Source organism: Fringilla coelebs (genome assembly GCF_963513975.1).
Source record: "Fringilla coelebs genome assembly, chromosome: 2".
NCBI classification, from domain to species: Eukaryota; Metazoa; Chordata; class Aves; order Passeriformes; family Fringillidae; genus Fringilla; species Fringilla coelebs.
In genome coordinates, this window is record NC_140029.1 from 98,931,123 (window position 1) to 98,949,371 (window position 18,249).

At 40.5% G+C, this 18,249-nt stretch overlaps 1 protein-coding gene across 1 annotated transcript in view; it reads left to right on the plus strand.

Annotated features, from left to right (window-relative positions):
* Positions 1–904: 904 nt before the first annotated feature.
* Positions 905–18,249, plus strand: part of CBLB (Cbl proto-oncogene B) — a gene marked incomplete at its 5' end in the record, with an annotated part of 128,397 nt that continues 111,052 nt past the window's right edge. The window contains 3 exons of the mRNA XM_084225988.1: positions 905–1,066; positions 1,966–2,124; positions 11,282–11,532. Of these exons, the coding sequence (XP_084082114.1) occupies positions 905–1,066; positions 1,966–2,124; positions 11,282–11,532 (572 nt within the window). The remainder of the gene's footprint in view (positions 1,067–1,965; positions 2,125–11,281; positions 11,533–18,249) is intronic.

An 18,249-nucleotide genomic window follows, 5' to 3' on the forward strand; every position in this document is an offset into this window, starting at 1 on the left:
GGCAATCTTCAAAGGGATCTGAAGTCAAGCACCTTGCACCCTGTGCAAGTAAGCCTCAGTCTTTGCAGCATTCAATCAGTTGAGTTTTATTTACCATATCCCCAGGGGAAGTGCTCGTATCAGAATTATGGCATCTAAAAGGGCTTTTTAAACTAGAAAGTGCTTACATTTTCCCTCACCATCTCTCGGAACTCTCCAGCCCAGCATGGAAATATGGAAATCTCAGCACTTGCTTAACAGCAAACCTCCCTCACACTCAAAAAAAAAAAAAAAAAAAAAAAAAAAAAGCAAAAAAGCAAAACAAGAAAAGAAACCAGACAGAGGGAAAAAAAGTTCTTGTTCTCCGTGGCCACAAAAAAACCCCAGCGAACTCCCAAAAGCGCGAAGGGGAAGCGCAAAGGCAGCGCACTCAACAAGGCGGCAGGAGCTCCCCGTTGTTAGCTAACACACGGCACGCTCAGCACGCAGCGGTGCCACGGCCTCACCCGGGGACGGAGGGACAGGCGGCCACAGCGCCTGGAGACCCCACAGCCAGGGACAACCTCTGCGTCCCCACGAAGGCAACCCCACCCGGCCGCCGCCACCGCCACCAGAGGCCTCAGGCTGCCCCTCAGCCGGCGGGACCAGGAGGGACCGGCGGGACCAGCGCCCGCCCTCCTTCCCTCCCTCTCTCAGCCCGGCCCCGGCCGGCCGCTGCTTTCCGCCCCCTCCCCATCCCGAGCCCGCTCCCGGCCGCTGCCCCGCCCCGTGCCTGCACTCACGCCCATTTGCTAGGTGCCGCGCCAATCAAGCAAATATGCCCTTGCGATTGGCTAATGTGCAGCAGCGTTCCCGCCCCCGGGCAGAGGGCCGCGCTGGCGGCGCGGCGCGCAGGCGCGCACGCAGTGTTGTCCCGGGGGTGGGCATGTTCCGAGGAGAGGAGCGGCCGCCAGCGCGCCGCGGGGAGGGGGCGGGCGCGGCTGAAGGAGCGGGGCCGCCGCCGCCGCCGGGGAGCCAGCCTCGCTTCCTAGGAGTGCGGGGAGACCACAGCCTGCCGGGGGCTGCGAGCGGTGCCGCAGACAGACCTGTGCGTGTGCATCTCTCTCTCTCTTTCTCTCTCTCTTTCTCTCCGTCTCTTTTTGCATGTGCCTGTAGGACTCTCCACACACGCGCGCACATTCCCACCCACCCGCCGGGCGGGCTGAGCTGGGTACGGGCGGGCGATGCGGGCGGCAGGGCAGTAGTTTTCCACGCTTCCCCCTGAGGCAGCGCTCGCTCGCCCGCCGCCAGCAGCAGCCGCGCGGGGCAGAGTCCTGTGGGGCGGCCGCCGCCGAGCGGAGCGGGACGGGCGCGGACAGCGGGGTGGGATGCGCTCCGCCTGCCTCCCGCGGCACTGAAGCGGCCGCGGCCGGAGGGAGGAGAGCCTCGTCCGGAGAGACGCTTCCCCTGCGCTCCGCTCCGCCGCGGGGGCCGAGGAGCCTCCCTGCCGCCGCCTGCTCCCGGCTCTCCCGGCGGCCGCTCTCGCCCTTGGCACCCGGCCGTGCGGTGCCGGTCCGTGCGTGTGCCGGGAGCCGGGTCCGTGTGCGTTCCGCTGCCCCCGCCTGCCCTGCGGGTGCCTGCCTGCTGCTGCCTTCCTCTGCCCCCTCCTCCCGCTCCGCCGCGGCCTCTTTTGTTGTGCGGTGCCGGGCATGTGCCCGCGGCCGGCGGGCGCAGGGGCGCGGCGCGGAGCCGGGCGCGGGTGTGTTCCCCCCCTCCCGACTGCCGGTGTTGACAATAAATCCGGGATCGCTTCTGCCAGTGTAAACCCGGGCCAGGTGGGTTTACGCTGTTTGTCGTGAAAAGTTAAGCTTGTTCCTAAACATGCCCTGATCTTGCCCTTTCCTGCCCGTGAAGAAGGAAGTGTTGCCTCGCAGGCTGCGGCGGGTTCTATGACAAGATGTTTTTGGAGCACCTTGTGAGCCTGTGTTTCTCTGTCGTTGCTGCCAGCTTGGCTCCCAGATGGCCAATTCCCTCAACGGCCGGAACCCGCGCAAGGGACGGATCCTAGGCTTCATCGATGCCATTCAGGATGCTGTGGGCCCCCCCAAACAGGCAGCTGCTGACCGCAGGACTGTGGAGAAGACCTGGAAACTTATGGACAAAGTGGTGGGTGTCCCTGTGCGTCCGCATATACGCACAGTGAAGAATGGGGCTATTTAAATAGGTACACAGGGGCGAACAGCTTCTTCCTGCAGCTCTGAGTGCTGTGCTGCATGTTCCTCGGGAAGTAAGGGGACTTATGTTTTAGGTTATTTAAGCATCATTTGTCTTTTTTTTTTTTTTTTTCCTTTCCAGTGGCCTCTGGCTATGTTTTTTTAAATCTTGGTTTGTGGAAGGAAAACAAATGTGTGTGTTTGCCTTAGGCTATTGTTATTTTCAGATCCTTTAAAATGACTCAAAGTTGAAGAGCTGTCCTAGCCAAAAGCTGCTTAACTTAGGCTTGTAATCATATATTCTGTGTGTTTCATGTTGTGTCACCCTGTTAGTCTGCAAACAAGACCTCTGAAGTATTAAACTTTAGTTAAGCTAATTGTCCTGTGAGATATGTTGGTGATGGCAACACAGATGTGTTTGTGCTTTTAGGAATGTGCGTGGGGACTGGGGGATGTCACTCTTGTCAGTTTAGTAAACAGATTAGTATGGCATGCCTAACTTTTTAAGTATGTGTTCTGCATTTTAATGACTTATAAGTATGTCTACTATTAATTTTGAAACTAGAAATACACTGTACTGAAACTCATTTTTCAGGAAGTGGGGGGATAGACTGTAGTTTTTTAGCTCTTATGTTTCCCCTCACCAGCTTGATTAATTTTGTTTAGTATTCTTTGAAATGACAGCTTGTATCATAGTAGATTATCTAAGAGAGTATTTTACCAGTGGTAGGAAGAGTTTGATTGTAACATGGCTGGCTTTTCAGGAGATGCAGGCTCTCTGCTTGGCACACTGGGTGATACTTAAAAGCTTCCTCTTGGAACTGCTGAGCAGTATGGTGATACAGTTACCACTTTTTAACTCTGTGATTCTCTGTGATTTGGTGCAACTCTTTGCTTTCCCTGTGGCTCTTGTGAAATAAGATGTTGAACATTTCTTGGCATTCATAATTAGTTATACTGGCAGGGTGGAGACTAATGTAGTATGATGGCTTTACAAGTGTTTAAGTATTTTTTAAAGTCCTTGTAGGCTCTTTTTTGATGCTCCAGGAATAGTCTCTGTATTTCCACTGTGTTTGCTGGCAGCAATTATAAACTGAAACCCCACGTTTAATTAAAATTATTATCACAAAGATTTTGTTGAAATTTTCCTGTCAATGGTCAGGATGCTGTTAACAGTGAGTTCTCTTGTGTTAAGGACTACAAGTATAAATACTTGAAAGTAGGTACTCTTCTTCAGTAGGAGGAAGTTTTCAGCTTGGGAACTAGGAACCTGGTTTGTTGTTGAAACCACGTGGGGAACACAGAGCTCTGATTTCCCTCTGTCAGGCCATTTACAGATCTATATAGTAAGGTTATACCCTAATGTGTTTGTAAAATCACAGTTACCAGGAAGTCTTTATCCCACTGCTTGGACTTCTGGATTGCTTTCACTCATCCAATACAGGATAACTGTATTTGTCACAGCCCATCAAAATAGCCAGGAAGGCCTGTTTGGTAGAAGTCACTGGAAAGGCTGGGTGCTGTGCTTCCTTTTTCATTTTACTGTATAAGTGTCCTCAGTTTGGATCTTTAATGTATCCTCTTTAAGCTGCTCTCAGTTAATCAAATTTTATTTCCAAATGGTATTAAAGTATACCAGACAGGATGATGTCATAGTGTGAGGATGCTCAAGCTTGAGATTTTAGCATTTGGTACTTGTAGTGAAAGGATGTGTTTGAGCAAATTTAATATGCTGGCAAACAGATTTAAATCTCATAGCCTTGTGTGGCAGCAGGCACAGGAAGGTCATTTTTTCCTCCATCTAGATCAAACCCAGGGATTAAAATCAGAAATAGAAACCTGCTCGGTCAACTGTTGTTTTAAATCCAATTTCTGGAGTGTGTCCTATGACTGATTTCTGTGGCGGGTGACTGATCAAATTAATACCTAGCAAAGGCAGAAGTTCTGCCAAGTCAGTAGGGTGCTACTCATAGTAAGGTTGTGGCTTGGAGGCCTATTTTACTTGTAATAACAGTTATAATGCTTGTTTATTCTTTAACTCTAGTAGCTGTGATAGTCATCTTATTGCTGTAGTAAGGTAGCTGAAGTTTTCCCCCCATCTAATGATGTTAAGAAAATGAATAATGGAAACAAAGCAAAGCTTTTATCTTGACCAGACACTGAAAAAAGAGCAGCCTTAAAAGCTAGGGGCAGAGCTCAATAATATCTGGTTTACATTTTTTTCTTTTTTAAAATTGCTAGATTCTACCTTTCCTTCATTTCTTTCTGTACTTTTGTCCTCTGGCAGATGAGGTTTTCTGTATTAATTACTTGTTTGCAACAATAAGGGATTAACCAAACGTTCCTACCCTGTAAGAACTGTACTATAAGGATAGTTTTCTGGTGTATGCAAAAATTCTGGCTACCTAGATACCATGCAAACTTCTTTGTGTAGAGTTAGTTATGTGCCCTGCTTTCAAATTGTTTGGATTTCATGATAATATCAATTTTCCGTGGGCTGATACTTCAGGTTGGAATAGGCAGACTATTGCAGTTATAAAGATAATATTTCTCTTATGGTTTAGAAGGCTTGCCGTGCTTTTCAATGCTTGTATTGTATAACGAAGTTGACCATATATCTCTGGACTTCCAGGAAGCAAACTACTGTTTTTAAAACACCATCTATGTTTTGGAAAGTTTGTATCCTATAAATAAATGAAAAATGAATATTGTTAACAAATAACTCAGGTCTTCCTGTAAACTGTGTATAAATTACATGAGTTTTTGTTTTTCTGAGTTTGTAAACCTGCTGGATTTTAAAACGTAGACCCTAGCCATGTATTACTATTAGAGAATAATGGTCTGTTGAGACCAACTTTGGAGAGAATTTCTACTACGTAAACATTGGAGTAGTTAGGTCTGTTTACTGCTTGGACTATTTAGAGTTGTCAGTACTATTTTTTCACACTTCATTCCTGTGGGATTCAAGCTGGTAAAATCATAATACATTCTGAACAGGATTTTTAAAAACAGGTGTATTTCATCAGCTTTTAATCACTTTTCATTCCTCCTATGCATTGGGCCTGAAAATAATTAAATTTTCTACTATGAAGATTAGCAATATTGACTAAACTATTTGGGTGCACTGTCACGGCCCACCAGTTGCTTGACTCTGTATAAATGCAGATGGCATTGATTTGCTATTTAGTAATTATTTAAGAGGAAACTAGAGTGCTTCTCCAAAGCTTATACAATTGACTTAGTGAGTAAAAGCTGTTTTACCTCTGCAGCTTAGTATTGTGGTTTTCTTTAAATTAACATCTGTCAGCATCTGAGTATACAGAGCATGGTAGTTGAAACTGAGTGCATTGGTGTGCCTTTGCAAAACTTCATGTAATTGATTCTGTGGTCAAAGTTGGTAGGAAATCTTATGTTCTGTGTATGCTGCTTATGGAAAAAAAATACAAAATTAAACAGAGAAACAGAAGCTTCTCTCTAATTGGAAGGAAGTAAAATTACCCTCCCAAGTCGACTGTCCTTGTGTGTCTATGGCATCAGCATTCTTATTGTTTATTCTTCTACTATGGAAACATATGGCTCAGTAGCAGTGTGGTAGCTGTTAAACAAGCACTTACTGTATTCTCAGGAAAAAAGATTGGTGTTTGGGTCCCCTCTTTTTTTCCTATGGAAAGTGAAATGCATTGCAGTTAAGGTAACTTCAGGCAGGAAGAAATCTGTGTCAAAGAAGCATAATGTTCAAACTTGGACCATTTTCCTTATTAGCCCCTCCTGATTAAGTTTTCAGAATGCATTGTTGTTGCATTGGATGTTGTGGTTTGCTGAAGAATTGTTATATCTTAACTGCAGAGCTACCTTTATGCTGTCTGTGGTGTGTCAAGGTGTTTTCTAATTCTTTGACTGTTTTGTGCAGTGTGGCAGAAGAGGCTTGTTCAGTTGGGCAATTTGGAAGTGTACTTTTGGAAGTGTGTGAGCACTGATGCTCCAATTGTTCTGACCCATTCGCTGCAGCTGAAAACAGTGTTTAGCGGATGTCCCAGTCATTAAATACTTACTCTGTTTTAGCTGAGTTACTTTCCTTGTATTGTCTTTGACTAGCCTTAGGTGTTTAAACAGATTGTGTTAAAGCTGCTATCCTTTGCTTGAACAAGGGTCCTTTTGTCAAATGAGTCAAGGAAGTTTAAATACTATATAAAGTGAATAGAAGATAGTTTTAAAAAGTGAATAGAAGATGGTTTTTAGCAAGAAATGAATTGTCTCTGTACAGTTGGACTCCATTACTCTCATCTCTGATGACGCTATGCAAAAATACCTTATAAAACAAATATCTTCTAAAGTTATGAGTAGGCATTTATTTTGGTTAGGGGTGGGTAAGAAGGAGAGAGGGGGTTAATGTTTTTCTGCAAAGGAACTAGAATTAAATTGTCTGGAAGTTCCAGAGTTAACTGTTTCAAAATCAGCTTCTGGTAGATTAAGGTAATGCCTCAGTTTTCACAGAGTTGCAGTCTTATTGTTTCTGTGATTCTGGATTAAGTACTTGGTTTTTCCCTGAGTGTGAGCTACTGAAAGGAGCTTAATTTTGTCTCAGTTTGCCTCAATAAGAGAGATATTTTTTACTAACTTGTTTACTGCCTTTCATTTTTTACCACTGAGTGCTTGCTAAATATATACATGCTTACTTCCAGTCATAACAATACAAAAATCACACAGCGATATGATTCATGTCCGCTCCTAATGTGTTGGTGAGAGTTGTCTTGTAAAGTGCAATATAGATTTCTTTATTTTAGGGGTATTGGGGTTTTTTTTGTGTTTGTTTGTTTTGAGTACTGTTTTCTTTTGAAGAAAGCTCTTGGCAAATCTTTTGCGTCAGCAGGTGTCTTTTCTTATTGCTTACTTTTAATTGTGAACTGCTGTGGTATGTGTCAGGACATCCTGACTGGAAGCCATATGGTTTACCAACCATCTCCTTACAGACTTACTTCCTTTGAAGCCTTCTGTACTCTGTAAAGTGAAGGAAACCTTATACTACTTCAGTGGATCTCTGATTTGAAAATAATATTAGTATTTTTTTCAATTATAATGCATAAAGCTAATGAAGCTGTTGAAGAATTTTTGTGTGGCTTTCTTAAAAGCTTGTTCTAAAATGGAAGGTTCTGGTCATGTGCTGTAATTATCTCTCCAAATTCAGCAGAAAGTGTAGCCTTGTAAACTGTCTTGTATGTGATGATGTGAGGCTGAAAAAAACTTTCAAGAACTTCTGGAAGAGAAACTAGTTCTTCCTTATAACTGGATATTCTTTTTGCATAGCTGAATGGACTGACTGTTGAAAACACAGCAACCAGCCTAAGCAATTTGTTTTTTCTTGTTTTAATATTTTAATGGTACTTCTAATATATATGAAATCGTTTATATTCTGCTTGTTGGCACATCTGATCAAAAAGATAGGCTTCAGAAAGATAATTAATTCTTTGTTCCTGAGATTTAAGGGTAACTAAGTAATTCAGAATGATTGTAGCCTTCTCTGCTTGTGGTCTGCTCTCATTGCTTTTTTCTCTGAATAAACATTTTGATCTTTCAGATGTTTTTTTCCCTTGTGCTTGTTACTTCAGAGAGTTGTAAGGCTTGATCAGTGACAGATTTGTGTCACCTGTAGTTGGTCTTGTGGAGAATGTCAGTCTAGTTTCAAGTTTTCACTAAACCAGAAATCACAGTGAACTCAAAGTTCAGAGGAAAAAAATTTGGTTTTCATAAAGATTTTCACTTCTGTATTTGGGATTCCAGTTCTTCTTACTCTTCTACTAAAAGAAATTCATGTATGTCTCTGCATGAATGATTTTCAGGTCTAGCTACACATGTAAGATTCTTTGCCCGTGTTTCTAACATCTCCTTAGAGAATTCTACCTGTCAGCCTAACTTCAGTGCTTTTCTGATCTTGCAAGAATGCTATCATAGCCAACCTTTATTCTTTGAAAATCCTGCTTCAGACATCTCCTAACCCACAACGGAGGCCCTGTTGTCCCTTTTTTAAATCATTATGACCTTATCTATATCACATAAAATATAAACAAGTTATTTTCAGTTTCAAAGCTCTTACAGTTGTAGATTGTGGTTTCAGACTTCATCACTGGTCAAGAGATGATCAAATATGCTTTACTTTTTTTTGTTTCCTTCCAGCACATTCTCAACTTTAAGGAGTTCCTTTATAAGCCATTAAATTATTTGAGAGCTTGCCGTGGAACTTTGCAGTTTATGTCTAGAAATACCAAACTGCTGGTGTTCAGTCTCTGAACCATTCTTCAGCATGTTGAACAGCTCATGTATTCATATTTGCCTGCTTCCTTTTTTTTTTCCTACTGAGATGTAAATTTCTCTGGGATAAGGACTGTTCTACCACACATCAGAAAGCTTCCTGATGTATTAATTGGTCTAAAAGTTGAAAGACTAATGGAAATTACTAAAATAGCAATAAGTGAAATGAGGAGAGCTATTGCAAATGTTGTGTTTTAAATACTGTTTCAAATGGTGCTAAACTTAAAAAACTTCTAAGTGCTTGACTTTGGTCCACTCTATCTCCACTTTTCTATGACCCCCTGTTACCTCAGTCTGATTGCCTGGTTGTGTTCTTGCACTGTATGTTTCAGACACAAACTATTACCTGTTTGCTTTGTTGTTTGGGGTGCATGAAGGTCTGTTAGTGGCAGCAATCTTAAGGCAGTGAATTTCTTAAAGGTGTAGATGCAGAAATTACAGGAGAGATCAGCAATAGTGATAGGGCTCTGAGTTTAGAGAGGTGAGCATTACAGGATACAGGTTTGTTCTCCTCTCACCCAGAAAAGCTCAAGGATGCATTTTTTCAAGTTGATAGATTAGTAGAAATAGGAGTCTACTTTCAGCAGTATTAAGATGTTTTTATAACCTCATTAGCTACCTCAAAAGAATGTCAAAGTCACTAATATATAATGTGGCAATCTCCAAAAGATGCCTATAAAACTTTTATACCACATGGTCTTAATTTCTTCATAAGTATTTGCATATGTACAGCTGCACACACATCTAGAATGTGTCCTTATGCAATGCTTTAGCTGAACTTGAGTAGCTCAGTGCATCAGCTGTCAAAACCTACTTGTTAGTTTTACTCTCTTTTGCTTCTATAACAGAGCATTACAGAACAGACTATCAGAAAATGTAGATAGCTCAGAGACAATTCTAATCTTGTTATGTTATGGATGTTAGGAAACAAAAAGCACCTTTCTCTTCCAGTAACATTTCCAGTGGAAACTAGATTCAAATAAAGGTATTCTATTAACCTAAACTTATTCTTTGAGTAATATATTTTCAATTAATATTTTTGCCATTTGGGACCACAATGATTGCAAGTCCATTGAGATGTTTTCTTCTATTTGGTTTAAGTGGCAAAGTTTTAGTAGTGAAGGGACTGCAGGGGCAGTTTTGCTGAGGCACTGCCAGAAGATTCCCTCCTGTCCAGTAGAGCAGCCAGCTCAAGATGGATCTGCTGCTGGCCAAGGTCAATCCCATCGGCAGCAGTGGTTCCTCTGGGGTGATGCCTTAAAGAAGGGGGGGAAAAAGCTACTGTGCAGAACAAATTGCAGCCAGGGAAGAGGGGAGTGAGAATATGTGAAACACCTCTGCAGCCCCGCAGCTCAGTGAAGGAGGGGGAGGTGTTCTGGGTGCTGAAGCAGAGATTCCCCTGCATGGTGAAGGCCATGCAGGTCTGCAGTGGAGCCGACTGTAAGCCATGGAGGACCCCATGCCAGAGGAGGCTGATGTGGTCTGGGATACCCTAAGAAACCTGTGCCTGAAGAGGCTCCTGGCAGGATCTGTGGTCCCATGGAGAGAAGAGCCCCCACTGGAGCAGGTGTCCTGGCAGAACTTGTGTGCCTGCAGAGGATCCATGCTGGAGCAGTCTGTTCCTTAAGACTACACCTTATGGAGGGGGATATGTTCTAGAGGAGTTCGTGAAGAACTGTGGTCTGTGAGAAGGACTCTCACTGGGGAAGTTCAAAGATGACTGTCTCCTGTGGGAGGGACTCCTGTCTGGAGCAAGGGAAGAGTATGAGGAGTTCTCCCACTGAGGAGGGAGGAGGAGTGGTAGAGACAAGGAGTGGTGAACTGACCGCTGCCCCAGTTCACTATACTGCTGTGGAGGTGGAGGTAGAGTTGAAAATAAACTTAGGCCCAGGAAGGAGGGAGTGGTGGGTGGAATATGTTTTTAAGGTTTGGTTTTATTTTCTTGTTACCCTACTCTGATTTGATTGGTAATTAAATGAATTAAGTTCCCTGAGTCAAGACTAAGTACCTTAATATTAAGTACCTGTGACAATGTTTGGTGAATGATCTCTCCCTGTCCTTGTCTTGACATACGAGTCTTTTGTTATGGGTAGGGGAATGAAAAAGAAGCCTTGGTGGGCACCCCCTCGCCCAGCCAAAAGCAAAGCACTGAACTTCTGTTCCAGCCAGGAGCTGGAAAACAATGACTCTATAATATTTTTGTTTCCTGGTTTACAATATTTGTTTTTGAGTGACCCAAAGTCTGTCTGTTGTAGGTATTAACTTTTGAAGCACTATCACAGTTCAGACCATTTTCTTATGTGCAGAGCTTTCAAAATGAAATTTCCCTAGAGTCTCAGAGGCTATATTGTTGGATAAAGAGAGCCAGCAGATGACAAAGTAATTTATGTCAGTTCTTAGTAGATGCTTAAACACCTGTAGCTAAGTTAACCTGCAGAAAACAGATCTGTATGAAAGTACTGCTCTTGGCATTTTTGCATGCTGTGTTTTGATATGCTCCTTAGCATTTATTAGACAGGAAAAGACATACTTTCAGGGCAAACCCACAAAATATGTAGGTAAGCTTGTTTTCTTTTTATAGTTGTGTCAAGATTAAGTAAAATTTTGCCTTTTTTGACATTAGAGATGATGTTGGAATTTCACAGAATATAAATGAAGTAGGATTTAATTCTTTGGGACTGGAGGCTAGAGAAGTATGTTATACCAAATAAATTGGAAAATATCAGATCAGTTTTTGTCTCAATGGTTTTCTTGTCTTTTACATTCTCTTTTTTTTTTTTTTTTTTTTTTTTTTTTGCTTATAGGTAAGATTGTGCCAAAACCCAAAGCTTCAACTCAAAAACAGCCCACCTTATATACTTGACATTCTACCTGATACTTACCAACATTTGCGACTTATACTGAGCAAATATGATGACAACCAGAAGCTTGCACAACTCAGTGAGAATGAGTATTTTAAAATCTACATTGACAGCCTTATGAAAAAATCGAAACGGGCCATAAGACTCTTTAAAGAAGGAAAGGAAAGAATGTATGAAGAGCAGTCACAGGACAGGTAAGTTAAATGTGAAGTAGATCATCTGGTCTGTCTGCATTCTTAACACTGTTGTCTGCAGCCATTGTGTTTTGACATTTTAATTATTCAAAGACCAGTAATATTTATTGCTTGGATTCATTGACCCTGCAGTTCAGTCAGTAATTTGCTGGATTTGTTTCACTGTATGCTCTTTATCTGTCACTTTGTGACCTTTAAAACCAAGTGCATTTCCTTCATAAAACATTCATTTCATTGTAATTACTTATTCACAGGGCTTACAGTATGTAGTTTTTCCTGTGGTAGAGAGAGTGACTGTTCACTTGGACTGAGCTTGACCTCTCTCCCTACCCTAGATCCCTAAACTTTGGGAGCCGTGATGGATATTGACTTAGAGTTTTCACAAGTGATGCAAAACAATATTCACACTTTTCAGATATTATGTTATTTTATGAGAAGGTAATGATGATGTTAGTTTCATGCTGTGAAACCTTTTCAGAAATCTAATGGATTCTTGATTTGCAATGGTTCAGTTTTAATAAAAGGAATTAATGTCCACTTTATCTGCACTCTTGGGGGTAACTGAAGAAGTTTTTAATATTTGATTTGATTACCTAATATTTTAAAAAATAATATTTCAGGAAATTCTGTGCAAGATCTGCAGTCTTGTTTTGGGAAGAGAGGGATACAACATTGTTGTGGCCATTAGTCTTTGCCTTGTGTGGTATTACTGTAAATCTATGCAAATGGAAGAGACATTGCTCTTTCTGAAGTCTCCTCTTTTTGAAGGAGGTAGTGGGGAATGAGATGACAAGTGAATGGAGGATTCAATTCCTTCTCTTCTGTCTGTCTGCACTTGAGCTCTGAGGCAGGCATGGTGGCAATATAGTTTTACAGCTGGTGAAATTGTTGGTAGAAGTAGTGAAATGTCTACATTCTTGTAAATGTCACTGCTGTTATGTTTCAATTATACATATGTTCCTTCCAGATCTTTGGCAATGATTATAGCTACTCAGTCTACTGTGGTAATCTTTTGGGCTTGGTAGGGTGTCTGAAATTTGCTTGACACCTACGGACTTTTTTCTTAACATCAAAACTGTCCAGGTGTGAATATACTTAGGCAAAAATGCTCCAAGAAGAGCAAAATACACTGTTTAAGGTATTTTAGTGGTCAGTAAAGATTTTGTGAATGAATGTTTTTTGTCTTTGAATTTGTAAGTGTGTAAAGCCATGCTTTCACAGTAGGTGTCTTCTTAACCAGAACTCTTGAGAGTTCATCACTGAGCCTATTGCCACCTATTTTAAGTATCCCATTTGGTGTAGGAAAAATGACAGAAGTCATTGTGTTTCAAAGGAAATATGACCTTGTCATAACAAGGGAAATTTGACAGAAGTAGTTCAATTATATAAGCAGGTTTTATTTTGACTTACCTGTGTTGTATGAAACCCTAATCTAGTTACAGGTTTGCTTAAAGTTAGCAAAAATTGAAGCAAATTTCAGCGTCACTTTTTCAACCTACTTGCTGTGAGCTCTATACAGTCATTCAGGCAGTATGTTAGTAACTCTAGTTGTTAGAGTTGCTTCTCTTCAGTTACCCATTTAATTTCTTGTGTTAGGGTAACTGTGGTGATAGAAGGACATTTTTTGTGGAGCGTAGCTGTGCTTCCTTTGAAGAAGGTGTAGTTAGCATATTTACGGGCTATTTGGGTCGTTCTTGTGAGATGGTTGGAGAGGAGGGATTTTAAAACAAATCATACTAATAAAGTGCGCTGAATCATAATAATTATTTCAGGCTTTTAAAATCAGTGCTTCAGAAAGTGACAGCTATCTTATTTTGCCTAACTGATGGAGTTCAGAGCTTGAAAATAGGAGCATAATAGAAATGTTTTTCTTGTGTTCAAATTGTTAGCTGTGTTTCCTGTACAAATTGCATTCTGACTTAAACCACAAAAATTGTAAGCATCACTTCATTAGATCATGACCCATGTCATTCCAAGTAAAAGTCTGTATCTTTATGATTTCATTGCATCTTCTTTCATCTACTGGTGATGTTTCATCTGTATGTATGTCCTAGTTTTAAGTTGAATTAAGGTGTACTTGCTTGCTGAGCCGTATGATGCAGGATCTGAGCACTGCTGAGCAGTGCTTCAATATACTTGATCATGCTAATTCTTGGTAACTTAGCAAAAGAAGTTTTTATTGTGTTTTCTTTGCTTCCAAATATGCTTTCATTAACCTTATTTGTTAGCATTATAGTGTAATTCTAGCAGTGATTGTTTAAAGATTGTGTTTTTGAAGATGCTTCCCAATTGACTGTCAAATTGTAGTCAATTTGTAGTAGAAGTATTGGGAAATAGTTTTAAAAAAAGGTAAGGCAATTGTTGGCACCTGGACAGTTTCTGTGGTTTTCATTCTTACTCTGTTTTGGCTTCTGGATAAAAGGTCATCATGGAAAAGAGAAAAGCTTTATTCTTCCTAAATTTGATTGATATAATTTTAGCCTATTAGCATTATTGACTAGTCTTCATTTCTATAGTGATGGTACATTTAGGAACCAGTGCCAATATATATGTGATTTTATTTGTGTGATGACACAAAAATTACTCTATCGTGAATAATTTATCATAAATTTTAGTTTTCAAAGATCCTTTGGATGAAACAAGTTAGAGAAGCAGGACTAATGCAGTGTAAGCTTTTGTGTCAGTCATTTGTACGTAATCTGACTGCCACAGTATCTTGTTTCCATATCAAACACATATGATAGCCATTTAAGGGTAGTTGGTGCTGTCATTCTGTACTCTATTGGATGAGTCTCGCTAAGAAGGGAAAATAGGGTTTGCAAGTTTGTTTCTTTTGCTTAACTGCTTCATTTTCTGAGTATGGTGTCTTCTACAAAATTATGTCCTTTCAGTCTTCTTGCTTAATGAAAAAGAGATTATGTCCAGTAAGTTCTGTAAACTGTGCTAGATATAGAACACACAGAAGTCTTTCTGTGAATGAAGTAATTTTACTTTTTGTCACAGATTTTACTTTTTAAAAGGTTATTAGCGCAAGCTTATTAGAATTACTGGTTCAGGCTCATCTACTCTTAAAAGGCTTTCTGTGTCTTTGAAGGTTTTGCGGTTGTCTTTTCTTCTTTTCATTGCTTTTCTTTTTGCCCTTTGTTTATTGGGAAGTAAACTAAAGCTGGAAAGCATAATTTCAGTGAAGTCTTAACTTCCTTCCCGTTTGCTGTATTCCAGAATTAGGCATTCAGAAAAAATAAGAACTCTGTTGAATGGCAGTTTTTGAGACAAATGTGTTATCCAGGTGTAGAAATCAAGCACAGAAGTTGTAATAATAAGACTATAGGAGGAATAATGTGGCAGCGGGAAGATTACATTTGGATTCATTCAAGGCGCTGGACATAGTCTTTACTTCTTACTAATGGAGACAAGTGGGAGGTTTCCTATGATTTCCTGTGAATCAAATCCTCAGAAGAATGTCTTGAAATGGAACTTATTTTCTGACTTAATATTGCTTGCCTTCTGCTGTAGGCCCTTTATATGAGGAGAGGCAGAAAAGTATAAAACCAGGGTGTATACTTGTTTTTAATAACCTCTTAAAATGCTCCTTGGTTTAGCCAGAGTTGGTTGGCTGTTTGTTTTAAAGTGGTATTCCAGAAATGGAAGATACATATTTTTAAAGTAGTGGATGGTACAGATGAAGATGTCAAGAGAAGACCTGAGGTGATTTTGTGGTCAGTGTAGGAAGATGTGCATGAAGGAAATGTCAAAGTCCTTCAAGGTGATCACAAAACCACTTCTGTTTCTGTCTAGAAAGTCTTATTAAATTCTCTTGTGCATCTGGCCATTTGGTGTCTTGATTCAAATTCATTGTTTCTATATGTACAGCTTGTTTAAATGTTGGTGCAGAATTCTTATAGTCTCTTAAGTCTTCAAAGGAGGTCTTGTACCTGCTATTCAAATGATAGATCAAGTTCTCCTTTGTTACTGTTCATGGGTGTTACTGGGTTTATAGAGTATTCTATTCCTCTTCCTTAAGTCCATGTTGACAGCTGTGATCAGTCATGGTTCTTGGATCAAGTCCTTGGACTGCTACATTAAAGTACACAATGTTCTTTTTGCTGCAGAAATTTCTCACCTATTACTGCTTATTCTGAAAGTACAGACTTGATAAGAGGTTAAAAAAGTATCAGGATGGGTGTCAGGTGTGCCAACTGTAATGCAGGAGCTCTTTGTGCACTTCTGTCCTGTGGTAAGTATGAGGTAACTTACTCTGCTTCCTTGAATTACCTCCCCTTGTATCACGACCTTGCTGTTTTATTTATAGGAATTTAGGAAGTTTATAAATTAGCTGGCTTCACAACTTGTTTGTGTCTCCAGGCAGAGCAGGTTTTGTTGATTGTGGGAAGAATCAGGAAGAGTAAAGTTTTAATTCAGGATGATTTTGTTTGGAGAAGTTAAGATTGTTTTGGCTGATGTTTTTTTGTTTGACCAATAGAATGTACAGATTCAGAAAAGGATGTTAGTGGCCCTTTTCATAGAGTCAGTTTTGGCTTTTGGTTGACATCACATAGATAACTTGGTAATTGTTGAATAAAAGTTATGGGCTCTTTGGTATCCTGTGATTTGTTCTGTTTTCCAAGCATATTATGTAGTTTTTGGTCTCCTCTAAGGTATACATACCATCAGTCCATTGCTTAGCATTATATATAAACCGCCTAAATTTTAACTCAATACGTTTTAGAGATATGATATATTGACTGTTCTACTCTAGTCTTGCTGAAGCTGAGAGAAAGGAATCTAGTATTTGGTTTTTTTCCCTCTTGTGTTTGTTTACCTGTATTTTTAGATCATTCCTTCACTAGATTTTTAGTAGAAGTTGCCTTACTCTGCTTGAAAGTCTTCTGTAGTGTTGGCCTGTTGCTCCTATGTGTCCCTAGACAGAGGAGGGCACTTTCTCTTTCAATGTATAATGTATGATAAGGTAATTGGGAATGGAACTTGGCTGCAATAAATAGCCTCTAACAAAGAGGCTTCTTCTGAGGAAAAGTGAGTGCATGACTGATTAGATGGGGTTGCATAGGAGGAGGAAATGCAATGAATTTTTTATTTTTAAGCTTTTATGTTATGGTGAGAATTTCCACGCTCTTCTCCCCTCCTGTTCCTTAGATGTGATGTAAAACCAGATGGAAACCAAACAGCTTTAATAAACTCTTTGGTGTACCTGACCCACACGAGTAGTTGACCTTCAGTGCAGATTTGGTGGAGCACAAGCTGTTTGCTATTTTTGGTTGTAGTTTAAATTAAAAAAGGAATGTTACTTCTCAGACAAAGGGACTCTTGTTGCAGAGGGCAGGTGAGAGCGCGTGGAGGTTACAAATGGTAGAGCAGTATTATGACAGCTTGTTCTCAGCATAAACGCAAACAGGCTGTGTGACTGCAGTTGTTGTAAGGCCCTATTTGAATTTTAGATTTTTTTTATCATCTTTAGTGCTTGGGGGCGGGTATTGTCAAATGAGAACAAAGGAAGTATTAGTACCACAGTTACTTAGAGGCAACTATTTATTCAGATTGCAGAGGAAGACAAGGATTTCTAAAACCACAAAAGATCCTAATGAAAAAATAATGGCTTATAAGAATTTATTCTTATAATTGATTTAGATCCTTGATTCATATCTAGTTGTGTAGAGGACAGATATGTACACTTTCTTTTACTTTTTACTCTTACAAAATCAAACAGCATTTTGCAATAAAGTTCTCTTTCAAACATTTTACAAGTAATGTGGTCGTCATCTCTGAGTAGAGTTCAGCTGGTTGTAAGGAGATATATACATAGTCTGATATCTTCCTTGCTGTCTTTTGTATAATTATTTATGCCTTATGAAAGTGTGCATAATGCTGTTGCCAAATTTTAAGGTGCCATACCATTTATTCCCATTTTGGGCAGGTGTGAAAGCTCTTAAAAAAGCACAGTTAGGGGAGTCAGTCCTGTATGCTTTCTATATATTAGTTTCCTTTATGATAAAGCTAACGATAGTTCTGCTGCTAGGATTATGCAAAATGACTGACATAGTTTTCTGTATGATTTCAATTTCTCTTTAGAGGATAATATAGGATGGCACAATGAATTGGGGGAAATAGGTGGTTTTCTGAACAGAGTACTTTTGGTGAGAGATGTCTGGAAATACTTCATTGCAGTGAGGATACTGGTACCCATTTCAGGTCTGCAAGAGCTCTGTGTCTCACATCCCTTCTCCGTACTTGCCTGCAGAGTCTGTATAGAGAGCAGCTGTGCTTGTGGGGGCAGACCATGGTCACCAGGTATAAATAGAGCTGTGTTCTTAGGTACAATGCAGCCCAAGTTAGCAACTTTGGGAACTTTGTGAGGAGCAGGCAGCGCTGACTCCTGAATTTAGCATGTAGTAACAAAGTCTCCTGTCATGGACATGAATGCATTTTTCATCAATCATTTTTCTATGTGCATTTGATTTTTAGAAAATTTGGTCTCTGCTTCTCTATCTTCAGAAGTATTCTATATTCAGTGATAAGGTATTTGTTTTAGGATGCCTTCAACACTAGCCTGCATGATGGAAGCTGCTTGCCCTGCAAGCAGGAACACAAGGAAGATTATAGAAGAAAGGATTCATTTTTATGAATTGGATGCCTAAACTTATAAGCACATATAATTTTATTTTTAGGCTGTAAAAAGAAATGGCTTCCTTCTCCTAATTT